The sequence below is a fragment of the Geotrypetes seraphini genome, chromosome 3 (genome assembly GCF_902459505.1).
Source record: "Geotrypetes seraphini chromosome 3, aGeoSer1.1, whole genome shotgun sequence".
Classification (NCBI taxonomy): domain Eukaryota; kingdom Metazoa; phylum Chordata; class Amphibia; order Gymnophiona; family Dermophiidae; genus Geotrypetes; species Geotrypetes seraphini.
The window spans coordinates 249,901,740-249,920,149 of NC_047086.1; the positions used below are offsets into that span (position 1 = coordinate 249,901,740).

General features: G+C 43.2%; 1 protein-coding gene across 1 annotated transcript in view; it reads right to left on the minus strand.

Annotated features, from left to right (window-relative positions):
• The window catches only part of NID1 (nidogen 1), a 165,637-nt gene that overhangs the window by 91,365 nt on the left and 55,862 nt on the right, over positions 1-18,410 (minus strand). Inside the window, exons 6-8 of the mRNA XM_033938047.1 lie at positions 10,453-10,704; positions 8,159-8,359; positions 1,226-1,459 (exon numbers count right to left, since the gene is read on the minus strand). Of these exons, the coding sequence (XP_033793938.1) occupies positions 1,226-1,459; positions 8,159-8,359; positions 10,453-10,704 (687 nt within the window). The remainder of the gene's footprint in view (positions 1-1,225; positions 1,460-8,158; positions 8,360-10,452; positions 10,705-18,410) is intronic.

An 18,410-nucleotide genomic window follows, 5' to 3' on the forward strand; every position in this document is an offset into this window, starting at 1 on the left:
TGGGCTACTGGTCCTTCTAGATCTCAATGCCGCCTTCAATACCATCAATCACCATTGCCTCCTTGCCAGACTCTCAAATATTGGAATAAATGATCGAGTTGTTCTCATCATTCCTGAGCCATAAGACCCAAAGTGTCCTACTCAGGTCTACTCCAGTGTTCTTCAACCTTTTGACACCTATGGGCCGGCGGAAATAAAATAATTATTTTGTGGACTGGCACCGGTCCGCAGACTGGCAGTTGAAAAACACTGGGCTAAGTCGTGGGCCAGACCCCACCCATCTCTGCCCAATCTCCATCCCAGACCCCGCCCCCATACTAGTACTAATTGTAACACCATTTTTTCCATTCATTTTTCATATATACACACACACACAATATAATCTTATTAACACCACAAAATGGTTAACCACAAAATTAAACTATACAAAACACACTGTATGCTTCTCAACATTCATTCCTACCAGAAAACCAGTAACCCCATGCAAATACGGGACCAAAAATTAAAAGTACTAATATATACAAACAAACCCTAAGATGCAAGACTCTGCATGCAGTCCAACCCCAGAGAAAAAGAAACAAATGCATTTCTTCCAGAACAGTGCCCCAAACCCCATCAGCTCCTATCCCTGGTAGTCAAGCAGCCCCCACCCTCCCTTCTGACTTGACTCCCATCCCCCAATTTTATTTTTTTTTTAAATTCTCTGTTGTCTAGCATGTCTTCTCCAGACCACCCCCTCAACTACTTTAAAAATTATTCCCTAGTGTCTACTGCAGACATGGGCAACTCCGGTCCTCAAGGGCCGGAATCCAATCGGGTTTTCAGGATTTCCCAAACGAATATGCAAGAAATCTATTTGCATTCATTGCTTTCAATGCATATTCATTGGGGAAATCTTGAAAACCCAATTGGAGTCTGGTCCTCGAGGACTGGAGTTGCCCATGTCTGGTCTAGTGGCACTCTCCACCCTCCAACCCTTCCTCCAGGCCCCCAAGATCTTCCTCCATCACCAAAATCTAGTAATGCCCACTTTCTACTGCCGCTGGTGTAGCCAAATTGGAAAATGTGGCATCTGACCCTGTTTAAGAAGGGTCAGTCTGCCAAAGGAATGCTTCTACCTTTATGTAAATCAATAGAAGAACATTCATAGCTTGTTAGGATCAGAAAAAAGTAATTACATTTCTCTTATAGCTATTTGAGTTTAAATGAATACCACAATACATACCACTGATTGGGCCAATCGAGTTGCTCATTGCATATCGTAGAATTTTTTCTTCTTGGTTATACAAGACAAAAATGCGATCCACTGAAAGCTGCTGAGTAGCAGGAATTGTATTTTGTACAGTATCGTATATGCATTCTTGGAAAGACATGGTCTGCTTCCACTGATAGGTGTAGGTCTGAGAACTACCCTCAGCAAATTCCACTGTGTATTCCCTGGTCGACGAAGAAGTGATAACTGACAATGCAACAGTAGAAAGAAAAGAAACAGCCACATTTTATTACTGTTAAAAGCTTGGACCAATTATTGATAATATTACATAATAAGCAGTTCACAGAACCATGTACTGTACACTGACACTTAAAATTTCCCTAATTATATGCGACAGAAGAGAAATGCCTCTTATTGGGAATTTTAAACAAGTATTTGATTTAGCACAGGCTGACAAGCCAATGCAAGGGGAACCTGGTCCCTCTGTCTAGATCTAGTTTTAAAGTCAGTAAGTCTGCAGGCACAGCCAGGCCAGTTGCCTCCACACAAATCAAGAGGCCAAGTCAAAAACCTTGCCTGAGATTTCATATATCTTAAGTCAGGGTCAGGGTTTAACCTACTTCTTGTGTGTTGTGAATCACTGGTTCCCCAAACTATTGATTGCAGACCCCTGGTGATCCATACCATCACAAAACTTATAAAGGAAATATGCATGTTAATATTCAGTTGGGACGGCCAACTATTAAAAAAAAAATTTTTTTTATACTGCCACGATTGAATTAAATTAGTAGATTTAGCATTTGTATCCAGATATTGGCTCACACTATCTGAACTCAGCAAAAACCACTGGCACTATCCGGATATTGGCAATATTCAGCCCAATTAACTGGAAAAAGCAAAGCCAGCTGAATATCGCAACCCTTGCTCACTCTGGTAGGATGGCCTCAGCAGTGCTACTTTTTGGGTAGCAGAACTTGCTTTGAATATTGAGCACATGATCTTTTCACCAAGCATACTATGCTTTACATGAGCCTGAAAAACTGAAAGAGGTTGGTGCACCGTAACAAGATGAGAAAATAGATAAGTGCATACATAAAAGAGAAAAAAAAGGGAAAAAAGCATACTAAGCTTTGTTTCTGAATTAATTCATTCATCAGACATTCCTTATTCATACCAGTGGTGGAGCCATGAGTGGGCCCGGGCCAAGTCCCACCCACTTTGGATTCAGGCCCATCCAGGAGCAGCATACCTCTAATGTGGCTGGCAGGGATCCCCAAGCCCTGTCAGCTAAAAAGTCATACCACCTCTCCCCTCCTGTGTACCTTTTAAAGAGCAGATCTTCACCAGCAGGCATGACTGATACACACTGCTCATAGTAGTCCCACAATCTTCCTTCTGACGCAACCTCTGTTTCCACATAGGCTGGAGTATGTCAGAAGGAAGGATGGGATCTAGGACGATTCATGACAGCCAATTCAATCGTTCACGGAAGCACCTGACCTCTTGTGGGGGGCTATGCCACACACACCCAAAATGAGTGCCCCCCCCCCCCGCATCCAGCCCCTAAGGTAGGACACCCCACCCCTGCCTAACATATCTCTTGAAAATTCACTAGTGTGAACAGCATCTTCCACCTCCTGCTCGTGCCAGTCTCGGCTCCCCTCTGACATCACGTCCTGGTCCCACGACTGAAGTGACATCAGAAGGGAGCCACGGCCGGCCAAGTGCAGGGGGTACATAATGCTGCTTGCGCTGGTGAACTTTTAAAGAAGTATTTGTGAGAGGGGGGCAGAGAGGAGGAGAGGCAACGGCGGGAGTGGGGGAGGAGGAGAGGCATGATTTATTGCGGTTCATTGTAGCCATCATGGAGAGGACGATTCATCACTGCCGTTTGTGATGAACGTCCCGCAATGAAACATCCGCAATAAATCATCCCATTCTGGGAAGGCTGCAGGGCCAGCATGAGCAGTGTGCACAAGTCATGCTGCTCACGAAGATGTGTTCTTTAAAGGCTACACCATGGCAGTGGCAGCGGTGTATTGAGAGACTAGATAGCTTAGGCAGGAGAGGGAGAGACCAGATCGCCTTTGTAATAAACATTTGTTGGAATGCCCTGAATCCGGCCCCGACGCAGTGATTTTTTGACCGATTCGCGAAACGCTGGCCGCGTTAGCATATGTGGGAGGCATTCATACCACTGTGAAGCTAAGTTACCATTACAGTACTGTTTTCAGTGAATATAGGAGTTGTGCATGAAAATCTATAAAAAAGAAAAAATCCATAAAAATGATTTAGAATATAAGCTAAGTTTTAATGATCACTAAGTTAATAATTTATTATGAAAAAATAAGATTTAAGCTTTTTTGAAATTAAGTTAAAAAGACGTGTTTTTGCTGGCCGATGACTGGAGCAAAGAGCGTGACAACTACGCTGATCAATTTGATCAATTCAGCCAATGACTGTGCGTAGGCTCTATATCTGAGGCCTTTTCCCGTTGTAATTTAAATTAAAAGTTAAAAAATGAATGCCCTTAACACGTTGTTACACGACCGCGCAAAGAAATCATTGTATTATGCCAAATTTAATTATTATAAGCATGGGAATAAGCCTGGTAGATTACTGGCTACTCTGACCAAACCTAAACGATCTAATCGTTATATCCCTTGTTTGCACTTGCCTGACGGCACGAAGGTGAGCAAAACACGGGATATAGCTGACCGCTTCTTTCGTCACTATAAACAATTTTACTCTTCTGTTGAGGGGGAGGGGGGGCCTGAGGTGCAGGACTATTTGGAGGATGCAGGTATGCCTCGTTTGTCCTCTCCTATGCGCTCAGCACTGAATAGGCCAATTCAGGAGAAAGAATTGCAATCGGCTGTTAAACAGTTGAGGAATCGCTCGGCCCCGGGCCCAGACGGGTTTTCCCCGGAGTTTTATAAAATCCTGTTCACGCACATCTGTGGCCCATTGGAGGCTTATACACAGACGCTGGTAGAGGGTGCATTTCCGGTGGGATCCAACCATGCTTATATTACACTAATTCCGAAACCCGGTAAGCCGGCGTCTGATTTAGAATCGTATCGCCCAATATCCCTCATAAACGTTGATATAAAAATTTTAGATAAAGTGTTAGCTAACCGGTTGGCTACCTTACTCCCTCAATTGATTATACCGGAACAGGTGGGCTTTGTGAAACATCGACACTCTGTTTTAAATGTTAGACGACTGTTGACGGCTATCCATAGAACCCAAGTTACTCACACTGCTGGTATTCTGGATAGCCTAGACGCCGCCAAGGCTTTCGACCAGGTCAACTGGCACTACTTGTTCGCGGTTCTCACACATATGGGAATAACGGGTTGGTTCCACAGCGTGATTCGATTGTTATACTCGATTCCGACGGCTAGTGTCTTGGTCAACGGCACTAAGACAGAGTCTTTTCCCATACTACGAGGTACGCGTCAGGGAAGCCCTCTATCTCCTCTCCTGTTTTTGCTCTATTTAGATCCATTTTTACGTACTTTATTAAAAGATGATGAATTGAGCGGTCTTCCAGAAGGGGACTCTCAAATACGCGTCCTAGCCTTTGCAGATGATATACTGTTGACTTTGTCTTCCCCTCAGTCATCCTTGACCAGGGCATTGGCCATTTTAGACGAGTTTAGTTTGTATTCGGGGCTGGTTCTAAATTCTCAAAAATCGATAGTGTTGCCTTTGTCTAAGGAGGTCCCTGGCACCTGGATGGGAGACTTTCCCTTACGGTGGGCAACAGACCATTTGACTTACCTGGGGATTAAGATACCTATGGATCTCACTAGATTGTACACCTTGAATGTCTTGCCACTCCTGACTCTTACTCAACAAAAATTGCAACTTTGGAGGGAATTTCCTTTGTCATTGCTGGGCAAAATTGCTTTGTATAATATGGTTTTGGTGCCTCAATGGCTTTATGTGCTTCAAATGCTTCCGATTTTGTTGTCTATTAAACATGATAAACTGGTGGGCAAAAGCCTGACGTCCTTCTTATGGAATGGGAAGCGTGCGAGATTGGCATTGCCTGTCTTGATGCTTCCCAAATCCCAGGGGGGTTTGGGATTGCAGAACTTGCGCTTGATTTCACAAGCATGTCAAATGCGTCATTTGAACGACTGGTTCCGGGGCACTTGCTATTTTTCTGCGACTGCTTCGGAGCTCACGCTTTGTGACCCATACCACTTCAGTTATCTGCTCCATACTCGTCATCTTCCGAGTGGGTATGGTGGAGGTATGTTCATTACTCCTCTTCGCCAGGTGTGGCGGAGGTTATGTAAGTCTTTGAATATACCACCTACTGATACGGTTTACCTGCCTTTTCTGGACAATAAGGACTTCCCTCCGGGAACTTCTATCTATCCACTTTCCATATGGAGAATTACCAATATTCAATACATTTTCCAGGTGGTTAATTCGCAGGGTGTTGTGCCACCTTTTACAGTGATGCAAGCGGATTATCAATGGACACCAGGAGATTGGCTAGCATATTCTCAGATGGTCTCCTATGTGCGGTCTCTTCAGAGGGCAGGACTTACCAGCCAAAGTAGAGAAGCTCTTTCGGAAGCTTTGTGTTTGTCAGCTCAAGACCAAATTCCCTTGAAGTTCCATATTCGGTATCTTCGGGAGAGCCTGGGACCAATTTCCTATGATCATTATGCAGCTCTCTGGTCTAGAGATCTACCTTGTGTGGTTACTGGATTACAAATTCAAACTTGCCTCAAGAGAATACATGTTATTACAACTTATGTTACTCTGATTGAAATGAACTATAAATTTCTTCTTCGACTTCACCGGTTCCCGGTTTATCTTCATAGAGTCAAACTAAGCACTACTGATACATGTCTTAAGTGCCACCAACCTCAGGCTTCTTTAGGACACCAATACTGGACTTGCCCTCGAATTCAGGACTTTTGGACTCAACTACATCGTCATATTACAGCTATGTGACATCATAGTTATCCTCAGGGCCCCGAGCTGCTCTTTACCTTGGACCATCTTCCTAGAGCATCTCCTAAAGGGTTTCGGAGATTTCTGGAGAGGGCCTTCTTGCTGGGGAAAAAATCTATTTTACACTGCTGGATTGTACCTGAATCGCCAACCTTATTTCATTGGCGTACTCTCATGCTTCAGCAGGCATCTGTGGAGCGCTTGTTTATACATGCGCTGGACTCACCTAGGGGACGCACTTACTGCTCCATTTGGGAGCCATTCTGGCTTACTCTATCACATAGAGCTCGAAGTAATTTGCTAAACCCATGATATTTCTTTCTCTGGAAGACGGTTGTTTTACTTTATATTTGTGTTTCTGGGATGGGGGGTGGGGGGGTGGGAGGTGGGGGGGGGAGGGGGAGTGTGTATTTGCACTGTTACGTTGTTTATTTTTCTGCTGTTTTTACTGTAAAACTTTAATAAAAATATTTCCACATAAAAAATGAGTGCACTTCTCTGAATAAGTAATAGTGGAATTTTTTCTAACATATTATTGGACTATAAAATAAACCCACCAGGATGTTTGGAAAAAGCCACCCAATTGGGCAGGAAAATCAAATCGAATCGAAAAATTGATTCAATAGGCTGAATCACATCGAAATTTTTTTTCCTGAATCGGCAGCACTACTAGAAACGGAATGGAATTTTTAAAATAATTTTGATGTACATTGATGTATAGATATAGATTTCTAATGCTGACAAAATTAGTAATTTGGATCATTTTTATTAATATAAGTAATAATGAACTTGTTTGCAAAATCAGAAAATCGATAAGCCTGCAAACAGAAAATTTATGCTTAAAATATTGTGTTACTTAAATTCATTACGTATGAAACCATTTTAAAAGTACTAATAAAAGTAATTCCAATTCTCGAATATTTCAATAAATTTGATAAAAAGCCACGTAAATCCCCCTTTTTACAAAACCGTAGCACTTTTTTAGCGCCGGTCGTGGCAGTAACAGCTCTGACGCTATGAGCGTTGGAGCTGTTACTGCCGCTGCCAGCGCTAAAAACCATGCTATGGTTTAGTTACCAACAGGTCTAGAGCAATCGGGTTTTATGATCGGTAAAACCCGATGCTAAATAGCCAAGTGATAGTAGTGCATCAATCGTTTGGCTATTTTGCATGGGGTTTTACTAATTTGCATGGGTCGGATCGGAAAATGGGTGATCGAGGGGAAAAACATGCAGTGGGCAGTTTTGTGCATTGGGGAATCAGATCCAATCGATAGTTAAACTGGTGAAACCAGTTTAGCGACAATCAGGACACGATCAGTAAGTTTTGTGCATCCCCCAGTTAATGATGTCCAACTCAAATCCACATGAAACCCAAATTGTATCAATTAATTTAAATGGTGTGGTAACTGACCATGCCATTGAAGTTCATTGAAAAACATTTCTAAAAATTAACTAATTAAAAGTTGAGTGCAGAATTCCAAATGGCACCTAGCGATGCCGACATCAAGGCACCCTCTGACGCCATAACATTGCATCCCTAAAAAGTAGGCATGGTTAGGGGCAGAAAATAGGTATAATACATAGGCGTCACTTGGAATGCAAGATAGGCTCAAGTACATCAGGCCAGATAAAATATGACCTAATGTACTGGTGTCTACCCTGACAGCACCTAGCGATACCCAAGTCCGCTTAGGCACCGCTAGGCATGATTCTATAAGCGGTGCCCAGCGGTTGATTGACAGCCATGCAAACCAGCACCTAAAAGTTAGGCGTCATTTATAAAATCTGGCCCTTCATTCATACTAATGTCCATTAGTATGTGCTAAGTTTTAGTAAAAGGGCCCCTTATTTGTAAAAATTAGAAGTTTATTTACTGTAATCCATCCAGACCTCAACCAGGGTATGGAGCAGGATATGTCTCAAAATTAAATTAGACAGATTTACTTAAAGACAAACAACTTACCAGAGCTTGAGGAATGATAAAGTTCTGTGTATGGTTCAATATGGACTGATGCTCCAAAAGGGATTTGGGGAACTCTTCCTTCTAGCTCAGTGCTGATGGTGAGATGTCCATGTTCATTGATTCCAGTGAATTGCTGCTTAATAATCAACTTGTCATTACTAGGTAGGAAGGTAACTTCAGCTTGCCGTATAAACTCTCCACCTATGAAGCAAGATACATTTTTTTTAAATCTAAGTGACTGTACTATTCTAGATCACAGTAAGGCCCTTTTTAGATAGGGTATGGCGAGAGAAATTGAGGTATCCAGGTCGGGACATCCACAATTACCTCTGTTCTTTACAAAAAGCTCTGCTGAATGTGAAGCATTTTGTAAAATACCTAAAAAGATGTGTCGTAGTGCATGTATATTTGCCAGCACGAAAGCAGAAGCTGGGATTTTAAAAATGGAGACATTGCAAAAAAATGTTTCTCCATCGCATACCTTTGCAATGCTACATGATGTTAAATTCCTAACCTGGAAACGCTGGGCATTTTATGACTATAACAACATTTTGATTCCTTCAAAATTATCATCTAAAAACAATTGAATATATTTGCCTCCACAATACATTGTAAGGGTCTGTTTTTGCCTTTTAGCCCTGTTTGTAATTTACTTATTCACTAGACCACCTTTTTCACCTCTTCTGTTTTTCCTCTGTAAAAGCATGGGTCCACAAGTGAATATTTATAATGGAAAAGTATGATACAACTGGAAGATAATTTATAGACAACCTTCCCATTTTGACTTCCCAGCCAAAATACAATTTTGAAATCAAAGTAGCAATACAGGGGTAGATTAGATATGTCAATATCTCATTTGCATAAATTTACTTTATAGCCAGTGACAATTGTGGGGAAAAAAAAAAAGTTTTCATGTTCTTGGTGCAGTAAAATGCACTTGGATGCTTGGAATTCCTCTTGATCTCCTTTGTACCATGGGATCTTGCCTCTCTGCTGCACATATCAGGTCCAGGAGAACAGTTGCTCCAATGACCTACCATGCGTGAGGGTTAATTGATTAGGGAGCCTCTTGCTCCGAGGATCATGATAGTTCTCCTCTTTTCCAGACTAGGTGCCAGCTTTCCCATTTTGACTTCTCAGCCAGAATGTAAATTTGGAACTCAAAGTAAAGAACAGTTCCTACTGAAGCTGTTGAGGATTCAGAGCTCCAAGCTGCAGTGGTCAGTAAGGACCTGCAGTAGAAAAGCAGTTCCTTCCAGGTGACTCTGTGCAAGTCACAACCCACCATTGCCCAAGTACAAAAACAGATTGTGAGCTCACTGGGGACAGAGAAAGAACCTGCATATAATACATGGAAACTGCTTTCGCTGTACCACAGAAAGGTGGTATATCAGGCTCTAAGACCCTTTAATGCCTCCATTTCCCAAAAGCAGGAGTTCACTGTTTTAAAGGTGACAAACTTACACATAGAAACTCCTCCAAAATAGCTGGATTTCAGTTTGGCACTCAGGCCCTGATTCTCCAAAGTGCGTCCCAATTTTAGGCAGCTGTAGGCGTGGGGATGGGCGGACCCGCTATGCCTAAGGCTTGATTGGTCCAGGCTTCTAGAGCCTGGGCCAATCAGGCCTTAGATTTAGCGGGGATGGGCCGGGAAGGGGCGGGCCCGTCTCATTTCCACGAGGCGGGCCCGTCGGCTGGACGGCAGCAAGACCCGTCTAGCCGACCAACATGTAAAGGTTAGTTGGGGGAGGGAGGTTAGTTTTGGGGGGGTCGGGTCATCGGGCTTTCCGGCAGGAGGATTGGGCATCCTCCTGCCGGCGATTACCAGTTTGGGGGGGAGGGGGGTTCCGGCAGGAGGATTGGGCATCCTCCTGTTGGCGATGGGACAGGCGGCCACGACCGCGGCCGCTATACATATTGCAGCAGGGAGATCTCTTGCTGCCATAAGTATAGCGGCCGCGTCTAATTTAACCCGATTCTCTAACCGGCGTCTGTACCATGGACGCCGGTTACAGAATCGGGGTTTAGTGTAGGACCGATTCTGTATAGGACACTTCTCCTGGGCGTCCTATACAGAATCAGGGCCTAAGTAGTTAAGTGCTGTTGAAAATTAGCAGTTAGCCCCAAACAAGTGATTTAACTGGCCAGGATCAGTTTCTGGCCAGTTAAATTATTTTGATTATAAGTGGTTTCCTACAATTTTTGTAACAAAGGATGCAATAAGGAACCAGCCAGCTTCAGGGTCAATCCTCGCTTATAAAAGAAAAGCAAAATTGTCAAAATATATAAGTTACCTGTAATGCTGAATCCGTTTTTATGTTGTGGCTGCTCCAATGCAAACATCCAACCAATTACACCTCCAATAGAAGCAAGAGGGAGCAAGGAATAGCCCAGCGATTCTGATATTGTGCTAATGGCAGTGTACGCACGCCCATCATTTACCACGATATAGGAATGCAGGTCAATGTTCTCAAACACCATAGGAACTGGGTTACTGCCCACAAAGAGTCTCCCTTTCACTTTTCCATTCACACGCTGAGGTGTTCCTAATAAAAATATTAAGAAACTTTTCATTGAGAAGGTCAAATGCTTGTATTGCATTCTGTCACTTTATCAATATGAGAGCGTTTCAGACATTAGAATCAAGGCTTGAAACTGAACTGTACACATTTATTACCACATGTTGTACAGTTAAGAGTCAGGGTTACATAAGTGCTGTCATACTTTCTTAGTTTGCTTGTGTATGAAGCCCAAAGCTTTAAACCCCTGGCAACATAGTGTTGCTGTTCTCAGTATTTAGGATCAGTGGCGTACCTAGCATATGTGACACCCGGGATCCATCATTTTTTGACACCCCCCCCCCATCTATATGAAAAATATGATTTTTAGTAACAATCCACATATCGCACAACAAGAGTGTACCTAGGAAAAGGCAGCATCTTAAACTTGTAAAACTAAAACAAGCCAGATCCCGCAGTCAGTTGATCCTGTAGTCAATGCCAACTGAAAACTATGTTCTTTTCATACACACAGAACAGAGATATACCCTCGCCCAATATGGAATAATCACAAACTAAAAACAGAAATATGTAGACAAAAGTTAAACTGAACTGCCAAGAAACCAGACCCTGGATACAATGCAACACCACAAAAACAGTAACACATGTCCTCTAATAAAGTGCAAAATATAAAGATAGTAGATGTAAATTTGAAAAAAACTGATACATAACAATCACCATTTTACAAATTAACAAATAAAAATAACAAATAATGAGAAATAAAAATATACCATTTTATTGAACTAATCCTTGTAAGCTCGGTCCCCATCCCCGCAAACCACCTGATTCCATCCACACAAGCCTTGAATTGTTTTATATTGAACTTATTATATTAAAGTATAAAAAGAAACAATATTCTGTACAATTGTCAATTTATAAATCAGGGTCTTCTCCCCACTCTCTCTTCCCCATTTCCCTTCAGCGTCCTCAGCCTACTCTCTCTCCACTTTCCTTCAGTGCACGCACATAAAAACAAGCAAATAATTTTATATCATTTTCATTCTATTCATTCATAGAAATTAAAGTCCAAATAATGCCAGTCACATAACAAAACCAGATTTTACAAAAATAATTCCCTGCACAGTCAAGCCTGCAAGGATTATTAGATGTCTTTCAGCAGCTCCCCTCCCTCCCCCTTACCTTCGTGGCCAAGTCAAATGATCTACCAACAATAAAATTTTAAAAACACAAAGCACACTGTACACAGAGAAAATGTTAATCATCATTTATATTCCACGGGTTTTCAAAGAAGTCAAGGCAGATGACTTTATGCAATGTCACCTCAGTAACAACTATACAAAAATAGACAAATATACCCCCTCCCTTATTACTAAACTGCGATAGTGGTTTTTAGCACAGGAAACTGCGCTGAATGCCCCACGCTGCTCTCGAAGCTCATAGGCTCCCTGCGCTAAAACCGCTATTGCGGTTTAGTAAGGGGCCCATAGTGTAAAATATAGACAGCATATATAAATTCTCAAAACGGACACATTTTGATCACTAAATTGAAAATAAAATCATTTTTCCTACCTTTGGTAATTTCATCAGTCTCCGGTTGCACTTTATTCTTCTGACTTTGCATCCAATATTTCTTCCCTTCTTTCAGCCTTCCTGTATGCTTCCTCTCCTCCAGACCTCATTCCCTCCCCAAACTTTCTCTGTGTGTGCGTGGCAGGGCAGGTAGGAATAGAAGATCAGCCTCCCAGCTCAAGTAGTATTTAACCCCGCGGGTCCCCCGTCCAGCTCTGTCTTGTGCACCCCCTTGGGGCGTGCACCCAGGGAAGACCACCCCCTCCTAGGTACATCACTGATTCTCTGAGCTTGAATATATTCTTTCCACCTCTCTTCAGTGCTTCTTTGGATGGGTGGGGGAGGGTCTGGGGACCTGTTCACATTGAAGTGTATCTCCCTTGATCTGCTCTGCCTTAGTGGAGTAGTTAGAGTTTTTTGTGCAAGGGTTTTTTTTGGGGGGGTGATGGGTTTAGAAGGGATTGGGTTGTGGTGAGAGGGTTTTTGGGTGGGTGGGAGTTGGGGGTCCGTGTTATGTCCTTTTCTTTATGTCTTCTCCACACTTTCTTCTGCTGTTCTTTGATGACCACTCCTTTTAGACTCACATCCTGGAACGTAGGGGGCATCCCCTCACCGGTTAAGCGGTCTAAATCTTAATGGTGTTGCAGCGTTACCATTCGGACATTGCATGTTTATAAGAGACTCGCTTGACAGATACGGAACATCTTAAATTGCGTCGTTCTTGGATGGGGAAGGTCTATTTTGCTTCCTCTTTGGGTCATCATGGTGGTATAGAGGTATTGATCCGTAAGTCTTCCCCGTTAGGTGTTCAGCTTATTAATAAAGATGTTGATGGTCGTTATCTTCTTTTACGTCTTACTCTTGGCGACCGGTGTTACCTTCTTTTAGTAGTTTATGGCCCTAACTCATCCGAATCTGTTTTCCTACAGAAGTTAACACAGCTTTGGTCTCGCTATTCCAGGGATCCACTTCTTCTTTTGGGTGACTTTAATTTAGTCATGGACCCGCATCTGATAAGTTGGGTACTTCTTCTACTTCTTTGGGAGCCAGAGGCCATCTTCTTTCTGATTTTTGCGACACTCTTTCGGTGGTGGATCCTTGGCGCCTGCTTCATCCTGAGGTTCGGGACTATACTCAACAGCTTTATGGTACTCCTGAGGATGCTTCTCCGACCTTGTTGGGGGACAATCTTCAATCCTCAGGGCTTCCGCGCCTTCCTGAAGATGTCATTTCCTCTCTCGACAGTCCCTTTCGGGCAGCGGAATTAGAATCTGCTATTAAAGCTCTATGTTCTGGTAAAGCTCCAGGCCCTGATGGTTTCTCGGGAGATTTTTATCGTATTCTTTCTTCTCGTCCTTGCGGTCCCTTGCTAGCTTATTTCAATACAGCTATTGCTCACGGCTCTTTTCCTCGATATGTTAATGGGGCGATAACACTATTGTTGAAACCTGGCAAAGAAGCTGACGTCCCTAGTTCATATTGTCCTATATCATTGATTAATGTAGATCTTAAGCTTCTTTCTCGTATTTTAGCTGATCGTCTTGCTCCTCATCTCACTGAACTCATCCATGAGGACCAAGTGGGCTTCGTTCGTGGTTGCCAATCCATCTGTAACGTCCGTAAGGTCCTTTTTGCTTTATCCCATTGTCAATATCATCATATTCCCGCATTGTTCGCCAATTTGGCACCTCCAAGGCCTTTGATAGTGTCCACTGGTCTTTTTTGTTTAAGACACTTGAGTCTATTGGGCTGGGAGGCTTCTATCTGAGGGCCATTAGCTCTCTCTACTCTAACCCACGTGCCTCTTTATTGGTTAATGGGACGCGTACAGATTCCTTTCCTGTTCTTCAGGGTATGCGTCAAGATTGCCCTCTCTTGCCTCCGCTCTTTATTCTTTCATTAGAACCTCTGCTTTGCACTATTCGTGGGTTTGATGCGGTACACGGTCTTAGTGTTGCTGGGATTACTTTGAAGACTTTGGCATGTTTTTGATTCTTACTAGGCCGGAGGAATCTCTCTCGACGGCACTGGACCTTATTTCAGAATTTGGATTTCACTCCAGTCTCTCTCTTAACTTAGATAAATCAATTGCTTTACCCTCTGTTCTTGCGGTTCGCACAGCATGGAGGGGTATATTTCTTCTTCACTGGGCAGACTCGTATTTAAAATACTTGGGGGTTCTTATTCCTTTTGATTTATCTCGATTGTACTCTCTTAATGTGGAACCCTTGTTTCAGACCCTTCAGAATAAATTGCACCTTTGGAGGGGTTTACCATTTTCTCTTCTAGGCCGGGTTCACTTATATAACATGCTTATTGTTCTGTGTTGGCTATTTGTCTTTCAGGTGCTCCCTCTTTATTTGACTTTACGGGATGAGCGTCGCCTAGAACATGTGGTTCAATAGTTCCTATAGTTGGGCAAGAGGGCCAGACTTCCTTACATGCGGGCAGCGGCTCCATGGTATAAGGGTGGACTGGGTTTGCTGAATATCCGCTATCTGACTATTAGTTGTGGTATGCGCCATATTGATGAATTTTTTCGGGGTTCCACTGCTTTCACTAATATCTCTTTAGAACTTTCTTGTTTCCGGAACACACATTTTAGTGCCTACCTGCATTCTGTTCCCTCTGCATCCCCTGAGCTTCTCTTTAGTAAGATGTTACATCATTCATTGTGCAAGACATGGCACTGGGTATGTAAGTTTCATTCTATTATCCCTACTATCACTTCTTTTCTGCCTATTCGTTTCAATAATAATTTTCTTCCTGGGGTTGATGGTGTAAGTTTTGCTAGATGGGAAACAAGGGCATTCATTATGTGTTTCAATTGGTGGATGACGATGGGAGAATTAAGTCCTTTAATCAGTTGCGGACAGAATTTGGTATTCCGTCTACTGATACTTTTGCCTATATGCAAATTCCCTACCTCCTAACTCACTTACGGCCTCCTGTCAAGAATTATCTACGGCCTTTACTATTAGTTCTCAACTCCCTGTTCCTCTTAGGTTTCACCATCGTCATTTGAAGGATGAGTCCCCCTTGTTTGATCACTCTAACTTGCAGGATGCCTGGACACGCGACCTGGGGGTGGACATATCTGGTGATGTGATTTTGCAAGCTGTTCGCCGGTTGGCTACTTATCATAAATACACTGTTTTTTGGGAACATTATAAATTGGTCCTTCGATTGTACATTTCTCCTAAAAGGGCTCATCTTTCTGGATTTAGGGAATCAGCTGCATGTCCGAGATGCCAGACGTCTGAGGCAGGTATGGGACATATGTTTTGGACTTGCCCTAGTGTTCGCTCCTTTTTGGATGCTATTTTTCTCTTTGTGGAGCGCATTTGGACCATAACTATACGTCCCTCTCCTTTGGTATTATTTGGAGCTGTCCCCCACTATTCCCCCCGTAAACGGGGGACTGCAGCCTTCCTCAAATGGACAATTCTTATTGCATTGAAATGCATCTTGCTTAAATGGCTTGATGGTGAGGCGCAAAATTACTCTCTTTGGCGGTGCCAGATGATTACTCTTCTGTTATGGGAGCAACGAGCTCTTTCCAATACACTTGGGAACCTTTTTGGAACACTATGACGCCTTTGGCACATAGCCGCTTGCTTAATTGTTGATGCTTTTTCTACTGTTATATTTATTTTCTTTTTTGTAAACTGTTCTCTTTTTTGTGGTACTACTCCTGTATATTAAGGGTGTTTATTTGGAAGGAGGAACGGGGGGGAGGGGGAGTCTAGTTTGGGGTGTTGCATAATTCTATGTTAAAGATTATTGATATACCTTGAGCTTGTTTTGCTGTTCTCTTTGCAATGTTGTGTGTTATCATTTGAGCTCAATAAAATACATTTGAACATAAACCAGATTTAATGGAAATGAATCACCATAAACTTTTAAAAGCATTTCTGTACCAAGACAGTGAGCCAAACCATTAGTGCTGCCCGATTCGAATCAGTTCACCGATTCACTTCGGGTGAATCAATTCAAATAGATTTAAAACAAACAAAACAAAAACGGCCTCCCGATTTGGTATCTGACCCTCCCTCCTCATCCCCTAAAGCAGGAGCAGCTGTGCTGCCTCTTGTTGGGCGGCCGCTGCCACATCTGCTTTAGAGGGCGAGGGGGGAGGGTCATTTGAGGCGAAGGGGAAGGGTCAGCTGGTGTCCGGTTTTGCCCCTGGCCTCCCACACACCATTTACCTACTAGTAGCAGCCTGCAGAGAAGATCGCTGGGGCTAGCGATCTCTGCAAGCTGATATAGGTCTTCGGAGCTGTTTCCTCTGCCGCAGTCCCACTCCTCCTCTGTGCACGGAGGGAGGGAGGGAAGGGGGGGTTTCAAAGAGACGTGCAAATGCTGGACTTTGGGGGGGAAGAAATAATGGGTCTAAAAACAGAGGAGAGGAAGAGAGATGGTGGACAATGGGATTTAGGGAGGGAAGGAACAGAAAGGGAGAGAAGGTGGACACAAGGGATGGTATGGAGGAGGGGATAGAGATACTGGATAGGAGGGTATTTGGGAAAAGAAAGAGAGAGTTGGTGGACCCTTGGGTGGTGGGGAAGGAGGGAGAAATGCTGGATGAAAGGGTAGTTGAGATGAAAAAAAGGAAAGATGCCAGACCTCCGGGGAAGGGAAGGGAAACAGAAGGGGAGGACAGAGATAGAAGATGGATAGTTAGCATGGAGAAAGAAAAAAGAAGGAGACCCTGGCAAGCAAGTTATCAGAAGACAACCAGAGCCTGGGACCAACAAGATTTGAATAATGACCAGACAACAAAAGGTAGAAGAAATAATTTTATTTTCTATTTTGTGATTACAATGTGTCAGAATTGAAACGTGTATCCTGTCAGAGCTGCTGTTAGACCGCAAATGTGAGCTAGGATTTAACAGAGAGAGGAAAAGTCTTTTTTGTTTACACCACAGCGCCAGTGTGGTTAGGAGAAGGCAAAGGGGGTGAAGAGGCTATAAAATAAACCCACCAGGATGTTTGAAAAAAAAACCAACAAAAAAAAAACCACCCAATTGGGCAGGAAAATCAAATTGAAAAATTGATTCAATAGGCTGAATCGAATCAAATCAAAATTTTTTTCCTGAATCGGGCGGGCACCACTACAACCCAGAAGCATCTGAAATGGCAACTGTAAAATCCCTTTTCTAAACTGTACCTTGCAACTCCTGAGACATAACAATGAGACAAAGATGACCTACTTAAACTTGTAACTATGTATTTGTAACCATGACTTAACTGTATTTATAACTGTACAAATCTACCTGTACTAGCAACTCTACTGAATGTTCGTGTCAAGCTAAACTGTCCATTGTAACTTCCTGGGTAACTGACCCAACCTCTTTTAATGTAATCTGACCTTGAACTGAATAGGTAAAGGTGGAATAGAAAACCTGATTAACATAACATAGCATAGCATACGTTTAAGAAAAAAATGTCCTTACTAATTTACTGTATTAAGTTTTTTTAAAGGAATAAACCAGGTTTGTACAACCTATGGCTCACAGGCTACAAACAACATGGCCTGCCAAGTGCCTTCTCTTGGCCTGCAGAAGTTCAACCATTTTATTTATTTAGATTTATATCCCGTCCTCCCCAAAGAGCTTTAGGGGGGGGGGGGAAACACAGATTTTTGTCATGAGATCAATGCTTCCCCGCTTCAACTCATCTACCCATGAACTTACAGTGTCTTCCTAGAAGTTTGGGTTTGTATCGCACTTTCAACTCTCATGAGATTTAAAACTGAGACAACCTGAACTTCCAGCAAGCTCATAGATAAAGGAATCGCAGCAGGGAAGCAGGATCCCATAGCAAGAATCTGCAGCTGAAGAGAAGTAAGGAGAAAGACTGTGACTAAATGGCTCCTCCTATGACGCGTCCAGGCCAATCAGAGCCTTAAGACTCCTTCTCGGTGCATCCAGGGAGGGGCCTGATGCTCCGATTGGCCAAGTTGTATAAGGCCACTCCATGGGAGGGGCCTTAAACAACCTGGGCCAATCAGAGCCCCAGGCCCCTCCCCAGTGCATCCTAGGATGCACCAGGGAGGGGGAAGGCTCATTTTGAAGATGCAGGCCAGCTGGTCGCAGGGAGTAGGCATCCCTCCGGTCAACTAATTCAAGGTAAGGGAGAAGCATTGGAGGTAGGAGGGGGTG